This window comes from Chiloscyllium plagiosum, unplaced genomic scaffold, assembly GCF_037043375.1.
Source record: "Chiloscyllium plagiosum isolate Xiang-an unplaced genomic scaffold, Cpla_swu_hap1 HiC_scaffold_19, whole genome shotgun sequence".
NCBI classification, from domain to species: domain Eukaryota; kingdom Metazoa; phylum Chordata; class Chondrichthyes; order Orectolobiformes; family Hemiscylliidae; genus Chiloscyllium; species Chiloscyllium plagiosum.
In genome coordinates this window covers 26,991,804-27,005,027 of record NW_028270157.1, presented here as the reverse complement: position 1 = coordinate 27,005,027, position 13,224 = coordinate 26,991,804, and the positions used below count along the sequence as shown (strand labels likewise).

The 13,224-nt window shown below is 40.3% G+C and overlaps 1 protein-coding gene across 2 annotated transcripts in view; it reads left to right on the top strand.

Annotated features, from left to right (window-relative positions):
- The window catches only part of acss3 (acyl-CoA synthetase short chain family member 3), a 64,436-nt gene that overhangs the window by 17,241 nt on the left and 33,971 nt on the right, over window positions 1–13,224 (top strand). For both annotated transcript variants that reach the window (XM_043709675.2, XM_043709674.2), the window contains exons 4-8: window positions 1,495–1,629; window positions 3,259–3,399; window positions 4,306–4,386; window positions 4,475–4,570; window positions 8,232–8,383. In XM_043709675.2, coding sequence (XP_043565610.1) covers window positions 1,495–1,629; window positions 3,259–3,399; window positions 4,306–4,386; window positions 4,475–4,570; window positions 8,232–8,383 — 605 coding nt within the window. The remainder of the gene's footprint in view (window positions 1–1,494; window positions 1,630–3,258; window positions 3,400–4,305; window positions 4,387–4,474; window positions 4,571–8,231; window positions 8,384–13,224) is intronic.

Below are 13,224 nucleotides of genomic sequence, written 5' to 3'. Positions count from 1 at the left end.
CTTCCTCTGGGTGCTCTGGTTTCCTCCCACAGTCCAAAGATGTGCAGGTCAGGTGAATTGGCCATGCTAAATTGCCCGTTGTGTTAGGTGGATTAGTCGGGGTAAATGTAGGGGAGTGGGTTTGGGTAGGTTGCATGGACTATTTGGGCCGAAAGGCCTGTTTCCACACTGTAGGGAATATAATAAAAATATAATCCTTTTTGGATTTCTAAAAGTATGAGTTTGAATACATTAGGTATCATAAATTTTGTATCATAGTGTCTCATTTCAGTATTATTATTTGTATAATTTTAATCCCTAGTTTAGTTCTTTGACCTCCTCTTCTGCATTCATACATTCCTATTTATTATTCCATCATTTGTGGCCATGTCTGCAGTTGCTGTGGTCCCAAGCTCCAGATTCCCTGTTTCTATCTGTTCTTAGCCTCAATTTCCTCATTACCACTAGTAACTTTTGGAAACCATTCCATGTAATCTGACCTATCTTGATTAAAGTTTCAAAATTCAGTGTTTCACAAATGTTGATTACAAAGGAAAAACGTGAAAATTTCTTGTGTCTATCTCTCTTGTCAGATTTCTCTTCACTCCCTCCTGTTGGTATTAATTCTTTGTATATGATTCTGTTCAGTGGTTTGTTTCCTAAGCATTAACTTTTATAAAGGCTGCCACTATGCAACCACATGAGGCATCATAGTCAGGCCTGGCCATTTTGTGTTTCTCCCTTTGTTTACATTCTTCTTTCCATGCTTTGTATAAAGTAGTGAGAAAAGTCTGGATACATTCCTGAGTTAAATCCCTTGGAATGTTCGTCTCCAAGATCAATTTGTATATGTTACAAAAACCAAGACAAGAAATCCAATATATTAATGTGGAACAATATTGTAACTGTTTGCTACCATCTCTCATAATGTTTTGAAGTTAAGATTGAGGAATACATTTCCCTGCAGTTTATTATTTTTGTTTTTTGGTGTATATTCCATAGTGATGTCATAAATAGTAATTGGTTTAAAATTTATAAATCATCAGATATTTTAGAAAAGGTTTCGCAAGCAATAAATTGTTAAGTATTAACATTCTCATGTGCAACTCAATATTTATGTGTCTCTTGCTTGTTTTGTTGACATTTCCTATCCCTAGAAATAATAAATGGTGTAATTTACTAAACTAGTGAAATGTAAAAGACTTTTCATTGCAAAGTAAATGAAATTAATGTCTTAAATGACTAATAAATGGCATGTTGCAGTAATTGGCAGGTTCAGTACAATAACAGGATAATTATAAAACTTCCAAAACAATGTTTCAGTGTATCAGTTATCTACTTCCAATCCATTTATTTCTGTCGATTTAATGTGCTACACTATCGAGCAATGACATCATCGTTGTATGTTAACTACATAAACACTTTGGACTCATTAGCCATGCTTTCCATGGCAAAATAAAAAATAAAAGTTTATACTTTCTTGAATACACTTCCATTTCTTTTCTTATACTTTAGCCAAAACTGATTGTGACATCATCATTTGGTATTGAGCCAGGGAGAAGAGTAGAATATATACCCTTGCTGGAAAAAGCTTTGAACAGTGCTCAACACAAGCCAGATAAAGTCATAATATACAATCGACCTAACATGGTGAGTGCCAAATCAAATGAATGGCATTTTGACATAAGATTCATATCTTCAACTGAGCTACTGGTCATCCCTCTTATAATTACCTATTCCTCAGCATCCATGTTTTTGCTAACACTTCTATGAAGTATCTTAGGCCAGTTTCTGTGTTATTAAAACTGCAGGCTGTTATTGCAACTGTCCTGTTAATATCAATGCACCTGATTCTGAAGTTGATTGTTGAATAGAAAATGGAAGTGGAAACTATTACAAATTATTCCTCCAAAATCATAAAAGTGCAGATTTTGTTTTCATTCTTTTGTGGGAAGTGAATGTAGGTTGCAAGGCCAGCATTTATTGTCCATCTGTGCGTCTATTGACCTTGAACTGCGTGGCTTGTTAAGCTATTTCAGGCAGTCTGGATAAGGATTCGCAGTAAGGTTAAAATCAATTAGGCGAAAGTGAGAACTGCAGATGCTGGAGATCAGAGTCAAGATTGGAATGGTGCTGGAAAAGTACAGTAGGTCAGGCAGCATCCGAGGAGCAGGAAAATCGACGTTTCGGGTAGGAGCCCTTCATCAGGAATGGGATTACCCTCCCTAAAGGCCATTTGTGAATCAAATGGGTTTTTAGAAATGTCACTGATAAACTTTGACACTTTAAATTTATTAACTAAATTTAAGTACCACCAGCAGCGGTGGTGGGATTTGAACCTTTGTCCCTAGAGCTTTGGTCTGGACCTCTCCCCTATTACTACCTGAGCTCATCGAATTACAGACACCTCAAAGTTCAAGCTTAATGTTTTTCTGGTGCGTATGGCACAGCTACTTATTGAACCATTGTGCAATTTTGCATTGAATATTTTTGATTTGACGCTGTTCATTATGAGATGCTCGCTTAACCATAATGAGATGGGGGTAATTTAGCATAGAGTACTTTCACCTCTATGACCTAGTTTGGAGTTCACTTGAATGTGGGATGGTGGCAGAGGTGTGTGATGGAGAGGCTGGGGACAGTAGTGAGCATTGCAGAGAGAACAGGTTTCTGTTAATTTCTGAGGCTACGTAAGTTAGAAATAAATTAATTTATGCAATCTTGATCCAACATGAGTGGGTGCTAATTCACAGCACAAACTGGCTCTCCTTGTACAAAATTGATATTACATACATTGTGTGAAATGTATTGAAAGGTTGTGATGGTGTGATAAAATGTTATATGATTACATTTGTATTGTTGTTTATATTAACAAACTCACTTGAGGGATTTTCTTGCATGTGTGGGAAGTGGAATATTTAACTGCTACAACATTCTTTTCGGGTTGGGTGTTTTAGACCAGATGTTTATCTGACTGATGATGAGTTTATGTATTAGAATTCTATTACTAATGAATCTAAATAAAATTGAACAAGTATTATCTCAAACTTTTTAAGTTTTAAAAGGTTCTTGTTTGCATAGAATTGAAAAACAATGCAAATAATCACGATCATATCAATTACATCAACTGCGCGATTCAAATACATCAAGATTATTTTTATATGGGGGAGAGGTCAGAAGCATTTGCATGACTTCATTAAAAGATAACATACAATTTGACAGAACAAAAAAACGTTAATCATTATATTTCTGATTTTGTATCTCTGAATGATGTTTTAGGAGAGAGTTCATTTGACATCTGGCCATGAATTAGATTGGGACGAAGAGCTTTCTGCTGCTCAACCTCATGACTGTGTCCCAGTGTCTTCTGACCATCCTTTGTATATTCTCTATACATCAGGGACAACAGGGTTACCAAAGGTAAGAAACTGCACACTCCTAACTTGATTTGGACAGTGAACGTTTGAACAAAATGGGCTTGTAGTTACAGTGGCCAGAATTTAATGTGGGTCCTGTCCTGGAGAGAACTACACATCGCCACTTCTGCTGCCCATTTCCCCACTGGCACCACCTCGAATCCACTGTTCACCCCTAAACTCGCTGACCTACATTGGCAACTGGTTGCGTAATGACTAGATTTTAAAACCATTTAATGTTTTTCAAGCCTCCTTCAGCCTTGCAACCCTTGGGTATTTATGCTGTCTTTATACAGACCATCATTGGCTGTATCTTCTGCAGTTTTGGTCCTAAACTCTCAAATTCCTTACTTTAAATGTTTCTATCTAACTAGTTAAAAATCACACAACACCAGGTTATAGTGCAACTGGTTTGTTTGGAAGCACTAGCTTTCTGAGCACCTGTCCTTCATCAGGTGCTCTGAAAACTAGTGCTTCCAGATAAACCTGTTGGACTATAACCTGGTGTTGTGTGATTTTTAACTTTGTACACCCCAGTCCAACACCGGTGTCTTCAAATCATGTCTATCTAGCTACCTTTCTTTCTTCAAGAATCACCTTAAATCCTATTGCTTTGACTAAGCCACCGGCCATCTACCGTAATATCTCCCAGTATGTGCCAGGCGGCCAATGTCACATGTTATTTGGTAATGTTCCTTGAGAGCAAGACAAGCATTAGCAGGTTGTTCAACACTGTCCAAAATCCCTACCCAGTAACAAGCTTTGTATGTGTATAGGCACACTATCCATCAGGAATAATTTGTTGATGAGCAAAAACCTTTTTTTTGTATTCTTTAGTCAAATCATTTGCAAAATACTGGCACCATCCCAAGTTGGATCAAATGAAGTTGATTGTCATAATTTCTTTTAGGGAATCGTGCGTACTTCTGGTGGCTATGCAGTCATGCTAAACTGGACTATGTCAAAAGTATATGGTCTCAAGCCTGGTGAGGTAAAGCTTATTATTTGTGTCAGATTTTCATGAAAACATCTTTTTGTAGTGTTTTTGTATCAATAATTTTTTGTTTTGCATCTTCCAGGTCTGGTGGGCAGCTTCTGATCTAGGCTGGGTAGTGGGCCATTCGTATATTTGCTATGGACCACTCCTTCATGGCAATACAACTGTTTTGTATGAGGTAGGTGAAAGATTATTGAGTACTTTTCCACAGAACAGTTTGCAGGTGTAAGCAAAATAAGCAAGTCAATGACAAAAGTCCCATTTGAGGTCTGGAATAATGAACATAGAAGACTTGGTTTTGTGATAGGCTAACCTGCCTTAGTTACTATCATGAGGAGATCACCTCTGTCTGAGTGCTGAAATTTAGAGAAATAGATGATTAGTCAAGGTTTCCACTTCTGATACTTGGCTAGAGAATCTAATTGATATTAGATGAACACAGGATCAGATTGGGGCCCCTCTTTGGTTCAGTGGTAGTGTCCATACCCTGGACTGGGAAGCCCAGGTTCAAATCCCACCTGCAGCAGAGGTGTGCATAACAACTCTGAACAGGTTGATTTGAAAAATAGGTACAGGGTCAGGTTTGAGCTCTTATGATGCAACAGTACTATCTCTACCACTGAGCCAGGAGACCTGAGTTTGAATTTCCTGTTCCAGAGGTAAATAATAAGACATCTGAACAGGTTGATTAATAATGTCTACAAGGTGTGGTATTGCTTTGATGCATCAATAGTTGACAGGTCTGCTGATGGCCAATGTCTAGAATCTCATGTAATGGATAGCTAATTGCATGAGGTATTAGAAAGCATCCAGAGCATTTGAAGCCATATTCAACTTTTCAGAGATGAGAGAATTTGACAAAAATGAAAGGTAAGAAGATGCCTTAACACCTCGAATTCAGTGTTGACAGCAGAGAGTTTATAAACAAACTAAAAGCTATTGTAGCTCCCAGTGCTTGTACCTTAATGGTAACGAGGGAATATGTAGGGTATACCGTTCCTCTGTAGAATGATAAAAATAGAAAATATTGTAAGTTGTCTGATGAAAGAAACAGGTTTCTTTCATCAGACAACTTCAGGTTGTGACATTTTATCAGAACATTGTCCCTTTAATTCTCTATCTACTCCTACCCTGTCTGTCTTTGTCTCCGACACTCCTAATGAAGCTAATTGGAAGCCCAAGGAGCAGCCCCTGAACCTCCACTAAGGCATTTTTACAGGATTCCAGACTCCACACTGAATTCAACAATTTTACATCATAAACAATCATAAACACTGTACAAAAATAATGATTCTACTATTGTATTTTAAACACCCTTTCGATCTTTTTCTGTATTGTTCCAGTTCTATTTTCATTTACGTTGTGTCACAACCCAGCTCCGAAGTTTGGAGGCAGTAGGGTCCTGAGCAAATGGTTCTAAGGGAGTAAGATATAATTCCTGAGACAATTGTGTTAAGATAAGAGAGAAGAAATCCTAAGGCGGGGTAGATGCCCTGAAGTGGCAAGAGAGTGATGAAGCCTTGACGCACTTGAAACTCAGCAATTAAATTTGTAACAAGTCAGCGATGCTAGGATTGCCGTAGGGAACACTGTACTATTGCTATAATTGAGTGTGCCCATTGGGAGTGCAGGATTTAAATCAGTTCTTCAAGTATAATAAATTGAAAATGTATCCAAAGGTGATATTGGTTTGTGAGTAAATATTTTCATATAATAAAAATACAAGATACTGGATGTGTTAAGTAGGTCACATTGTGGAGAAAGAGTAGATTAATTTTTCAGTTTACTGATTTTTCTTATCAGAAACAGGAGATGTTGCAGATGAATAACTAGAAGTAGGAACAGAGCCAAGGTGAAGGGAAAAGTAGAAAACAAAATGATCTCTGGTCATGTGGATGTTAGAAAATGATTAAAGAATTGACAAGGTTGTTATGGAACTCAAGGGCGAAATTATTTGAGAGATTAGAGAAATAAAAAATGTACCTGAGTCCAGATTCACACAGCTGGATGGAAGAAAAACTGGTGAAAGAAGCATGGTTTCTGTTTGGAAGTAAAAGGCAGTTGGTATCAGGGGTGAAGAACAACCTACTGATTGGAGGTCCCCGATAAGAGATACAGTAAACTTACCTCATATTGGTTGTACCAGCAATCCAGAAAAAACAGCTGTAATTAAGGTGTAAACTTGGTAAATTTGATATTTGCTTCGGATTCCTACTGAAAATAAGTTAAGAGCAAGCCAGTCTTAAAGTTTCCAAAATTTTAAATAAAACATGCTGTTTACCAAGTAAACAGCATTGTAAATTCTGATTCTGAGATTCCTGATGACCTATCTCCCATTTCCAAATGTTCAGATACGACCCTTCCCCAGATCTTCATCCTCTGTGACTATCAATCCACATCTTGTTTCTGATTGTGATTCGACTCTCCCCCTGCTCTGTATATACCCACATGCGCGCGCAACCACATATTTACACATATCTGAAAATGTGATTCAAATTCAGGTCAACTGTTCACTTATTTTTGACAGTTGCAGTGACTCTGTGAGCTGAACCTCGCACTCCTCCCAATATCTGAGGCTCTCTATGGGTGTGATTAGGAGTGTTGAAGAGTGACAATACCAATTCCAAACTTGTAGCACCCTATCTACTAAAATTGAAATTTTGATTATTGCTAAACTTTTTGATCTGTTATTTCCTATAGGAAATATTAATGGCCTAATTTGAAACTCCAGTGTGACATAATCGACTTACCTGATGAAGTTTAGATTTTGCCTGAGTAAATGATGATTACGAAGTTGTCAATTGCACCAGATAAAGGGAGTTATTTATTATCCAGATCTGTTGCAATCTATTTTCATAGAGTATGACTTCTATGATGATTGATTCTCAGTTAATAAATTGCTGTAACAAAAGTCAAGTTACTCCTGTGGAACAGGACCTAATAAATACTTAAAAATTCCTTACATTTTGCCCTTTATTTACATTGCAATGGAATGATAACATATTGAGCACATCAGTATTCAAGTAATATCCATTTCAACAAGTTCCAAGGTACTGCTGTACCTTTAGAATGTTGATTATTCAATGCCTTTCTATGATAATTATTGAGTGACTATATAAAATAGAGGAAAGTTTTAAATTAACAAATTTGCTACAAGATTCAGCAATTTGTTGTTTTATCAGTAAATTAATTAGAACAATTTGGAATTTCCAGACAATTGATACATTTAATGATGTGTTGTTAACTTGATAATTATATAAAAGGTGGAAGCATTTAATTGTTCTGTTCACAATCTGTGTCTTTCAAGCCATTATGGAATAATATTTCAATATCTCAATTGTGCAAGAAGGTAATAATACTATAACATAGGCAAGATATTCAGTTATGTTTTTTAATAGGGACAAACGAGACTACTTGTAAAACTTTGACCTTGCTGGAACAACAAGAACACAGCATAAAATTGAGAATTGTAACAGCTTGTAACATTTAAAACTTAATTGTGCCATAAAACACACCTCAAAATGGATGAGTAATACATCTCCGTCAGCACGCTTCCTCGTGAGGATTTAGGGATTTAAATATTCTTATTCTAGGAAATGTAAAAATGGGAAATGTTCAAAATTCATACTCAGCAATATTACAAATTATTTATACTAGTATTGAGACCAGTTAGTGATTTTATGTACTCAGTAGATTGCATCCACATGAAATCTTGGCTTCCTAATGAGACAGCTAATTATGCATTATTCAAAAGAAAATAAGAGTTTTAATTATTCCCTGGGGTAGATATTTTTTCTCAGTCCAACTGTATAATTTCAATTATCCATTCCTTTTTGCAGGGGAAACCTGTTGGGACCCCAAATGCTGGAGCATACTTTCGCTTATTAGCAGAACATGGAGTAGTATCTATGTTTACAGCACCAACTGCACTGAGAGCTATTCGTCAGCAAGATTTTGAAACTAAACATGGACGATCATACCAGTTTCCAAGGTGACGTCTTACAGAAATTATAGGTTTTAATCCACTGTAATTCCCCTTAGAATTACCTAATGCAGGGGTACTGGAGTTGAAATAATTCCACAAAGTCCAGTATCCCGTCACCGAGTTAACCTTTATTTACACATGCATTGTACATGATCCCGATCCATCTAGCTCAGAGCTGGCTCCTAGAGTGACCAGAACCCCAACACTTCTGGGTTTTCTTTCCTTCTTAACAGAACCTCTGACATTCCTGTTGTTCCTTTTATTACCCCACACTACCACCCAACAGCGGTAGTGCTTATATTTTCCCCAGCAGACACTTCTGTTTATTTTTTTTTCCCCAGCACTCATGTAGTGTGTGTGCAGGTGTGACACTCCTGTTTTTTTTCTTGTTTTTCCACACTACCGTCTAACTGCGGTAGTGCTTATTTTTTCCCCAGCACCCATGTTGCGTGTGTGCAGGTGTGAGACACAGTGAAAGACACAAGGTGCACAAATCTTTATTCAAATTTTCACCACCAGGAAGAAAGGAAACACCCGAGTGGCCAGTGAAGAGCAGTGCCCTTCACATCAAAGGGCAATGCTGTGTGATCAAACAGTGAAGGGGAGGGCAGGGATTAAATCAAAATAGAATTGGAGGGGGAAATAATACACTCCACTCCCTGCGGCGACACTTCTGTTTATATTCTTTTTTTAAGGATTGTGATCAATTTGGCCAGTGGTCTGGGGAGTGGGAGATGGTGAAATAACTCCACAGGGGCCAGTATCCCATTACCAAATTACTCTTTATTTACATGTAGAAAGCCCTTGACACTGATCCAGCTCCCTCAAAGCCAGCTCTCAGAGTGAACAGAACCTCAGATATTCCTGTTTATTTTTTGTTTTTTTTAACTCCTGTGTATATATTTTTTTCTTTAAATGGTGTGTGTGTGTGCGCAGATGTGAGACACAGTGAGAGACACAAGGTGCATGAATCTTTATTCAATTTCCACCACCAGGAAGATAGGAAAACACCCGAGTGGCCAGTGACAAGCAGTGCCCTTCACAAAAGGGCAATGCTGTGTGATCAAACAGTGAAGGGGAGGGCAGGGATTAAATCAAAATAGAGTTGGAGGGGGAAATATTGCACTCCACTCCCTGCGGCGACACCTCTGTTTATAGCTGTCAGTCCCTGGATTCCCTGACTGGACCAGGCTAACAGCTCCAATCAGGAACCTCAGATTCTATGAGGTCCACCTGGCTGACCTCGTTCCAATCACTAAGTCTTGGGACGAAGGCCCATTCTTTATCCTGTAGCTTTTCCTGTGCATTTCTGCAAGACGTCCGGTTCCTCAGATACTGGCGGCGTTTATTGGACAGTATTCTGACTCTTGGGCTAGGAGCATCTTGCAATAAATTCATCTTCAGGCAGTAACAGTATTTGCAATATCTGTTGTGTCCATCTTGTCCTCGAATGTTTCTTTGATGCTAGGCAGAGGCAGGGAACCCGTTGGTTCTGGCAGAATTGTTGGCTGTTCTGAGGGCAAATGCTTGTGAAAGGTGTGGCACTGAAAAAGGCAGGTCAGGCAGCATCCGAGGAGCAGGAGAGTCGACGTTTCGAGCATAAGCCCTTCATCAGGAATTCGGCAGGGGGTTTGGGGGATGGAGAAATAGGAGCTGAGATATAAATAGGAGGGTGGCGTGAGATAGCTGGGAAGGCGATAGGTAGATGCAGGTGGGGGCTGATTGGAGGAGAGGGTGGAGCAGACAGTGGAAGGAAGATGGACGGGTAGGATAATTCAAGAGGGTGGTTCCGAGTTGGAGGGTTGAACCTGGGATGAGGTGGGGGATGGTGGATGAGGAAACTGATGACCTTGGCCATGCCATGTAGTTAGAGGATCCCAAGGTGGAAGATGAGGCGATCTTCGTCCAGGTGATGGATGGCTTGGATTTGGTGGTGGAGGTGGCCCAGGGCTTGTATGTGCTTGGCGGAGTGGGAGTGTTCCAGAGATATTCCCTGAAATGTTCCACCAGTCGATGTCTTGTCTGCCCAAAGTAGAAGAGACAACATCAAGAGCAACAGACAGAGTCAATGAAGTGTTTGAATAGCAGAGGCTAACCGGGAAGACAGTAGAGCAAAAATGGCAGGAGTTTGTAGGTATAATTGAGGACATTGTACAGAGGTTCATTCCCAAGAAAAGAAAGATTAACCGGGGAGGGATTAGACAACCTTGGCTGACAAAGGAAGTCAGGAAATGTATTAAAGAAAAAGAGAGATCCTATAAAGTGGCTAAGAACAGTGGGAAATCAGAAGATTGGGAAGGATACAAAAGCAAACAGAGGATAACAAAGAGTGTAATAAGAAATGAAAGGATCAAATATGAAGGTAGGCTAGCCAGTAATATTAGAAATAATAGTAAAAGCTTCTTTCAGTACATAAGAAACAAACGACAGGCAAAAGTAGACATTGGGCCACTTGAAACTGATGCAGGAAGCCTAGTGATGGGAGATAAGGAAATAGCAGGAGAACTTAAAAAGTACTTTGCGTCAGTTTTCACAGTGGAAGACATGAGTAATATCCCAAAAATTAAAGGGTGTCACGGGGCTGAGTTGAGTATGGTTGCCATTACGAAAGAGATAGTGCTAGAAAAGTTAAAAAGTCTGAAAATTGATAAATCTCCTGGCCCCGATGGGATACACCCTAGAGTTCTGAGAGAGGTGACTGAGGAAATAGCAGAGGCATTGGTTGAGATCTTTCAAGAGTCACTGGAGTCAGGAAAGGTCCCGGATGATTGGAAGATGGCTGTTGTAACCCCCTTGTTCAAGAAAGGATCAAGGCAAAAGATGGAAAATTATAGGCCAATCAGCTTAACCTCGGTTGTTGGTAAAATTCTAGAATCCATCATTAAGGATGAGGTTTCTAAATTCTTGGAAGAGCAGAGTCTGATTAGAACAAGTCAACATGGATTTAGTAAAGGGAGGTCATGCCTGACAAACCTGTTGGAATTTTTTGAAGAGGTAACAAGTAGGTTAGACCAGGGAAACCCAGTGGATGTGGTCTATCTAGACTTTCAAAAGACCTTTGATAAGGTGCCACACGGGAGGCTGCTGAGCAAGGTGAGGGCCCATGGTGTTCGAGGTGAGCTGCTGGGATGGATTGAGGATTGGCTGTCCAACAGAAGGCAGAGAGTTGGGATAAAAGGTTCTTTTTCAGAATGGCAGCCGGTGACGAGCGGTGTCCCGCAGGGTTCGGTGCTGGGGCCACAGCTGTTCGCATTATATATTAATGATTTGGATGAGGGAACCGGGGGCATTCTAGCGAAGTTTGCCGATGATACGAAGTTAGGTGGACAGGCAGGTAGTACTGAGGAAGTGGGGAGGCTACAGAAGGATCTAGACAGGTTGGGAGAGTGGTCCAGGAAATGGCTGATGGAATTTAACGTGAGCAAGTGCGAGGTCTTGCACTTTGGCAAAAAGAATAAAAGCATAGACTACTTTCTAAATGGTGAGAAAATTAATAAAGCCAAAGCACAAAGGGATCTGGGAGTGCTAGTCGAGGATTCTCTAAAGGTAAACATGCAGGTTGAGTCCGTGATTAAGAAAGCGAATGCAATGTTGTCTCTTATCTCAAGAGGGTTGGAATATAAAAGCAGAGATGTACTACTAAGACTTTATAAAGCTCTGGTTAGGCCCCATTTGGAGTACTGTGTCCAGTTTTGGTCCCCACACCTCAGGAAGGACATACTGGCACTGGAACGTGTCCAGCGGAGATTCACACGGATGATCCCTGGAATGACAAGTCTAACATATGAAGAACGGCTGAGGATACTGGGATTGTATTCGTTGGAGTTTAGAAGATTAAGGGGAGACTTAATAGAGACCTCTTTTTCACCTCTTTTACACCTCTTGCAATGGCAAAGGAAGGTGCCAGGAGTGGAGGGTGGATTGGTGGAGGACGCGGCCCTAACGAGCGAGTCGCAGAGGGAATGGTCTCTGTGGAATGCAGATGGGGTGGGGAGAGAAATGTGGTGGAGTCTGATTGTAGGTAGCGGAAATACGGAAATGGTGGAGGGTTTAACGGCGGAGATGTGGGAAGCAGAGGAGATGCGTTGGAGGGCACTGTTGATCACGGGAGGGGAAATTGCGGTCTTTTAAATAGGAGGCCATGTGGAATGGCCTGTAGTGGAATTGGTGCTCCTGGGAGCAGGTATTGTGGAGGCGAGGAATTGGGAGTAAGGGATAGCATTTTTACAGGAGGAACACTCCCACTCCGCCAAGGACATACAAGTCCTGGGCCGCCTCCACCATCAAATCCAAGCCCTCCATCACCTGGACGAAGAATGCCTCATCTTCCGCCTTGGGACCCTCGAACTACATGACATGGCCAAGGTCATCAGTTTCCTCATCCACCACCCCCCACCTCATCCCAAGGTCATCAGTCCAGCTTTCTGAATATGTTTTGTTCCTATCCCATGTGCGGGTTAGCAACTTTCAGGTGGCCCTTGTGCTTGTTCAGGACAACCTCGTACCTGAACTTTGTACGTCAGGGGACCTGACCTCGCGTCGACCTTACCACTTACTCATGGAGAGCTATTTCCATGGTTTTGGCACCAAGCACTCCCATGAAATAAATTGCCTCTCTCGCTTAGTGGAGTCTTGTGTCTGGCATTGACTGCCAAACCTTTCTGTCTGGGCATATTTTCGTTTGGCTTCAGCTAATCCAGAGGCATACACTTTGGGATGTTCCTCTCCGCTGGGCCACTGGAGAGTCAACACTACCCCTATACCATACAGAGAGACATTGCATATCAGCACCAGATCTTGCTTCGGATCATTGTGTTCAACACCCGCGATAGCTGCTGCTTCACTTC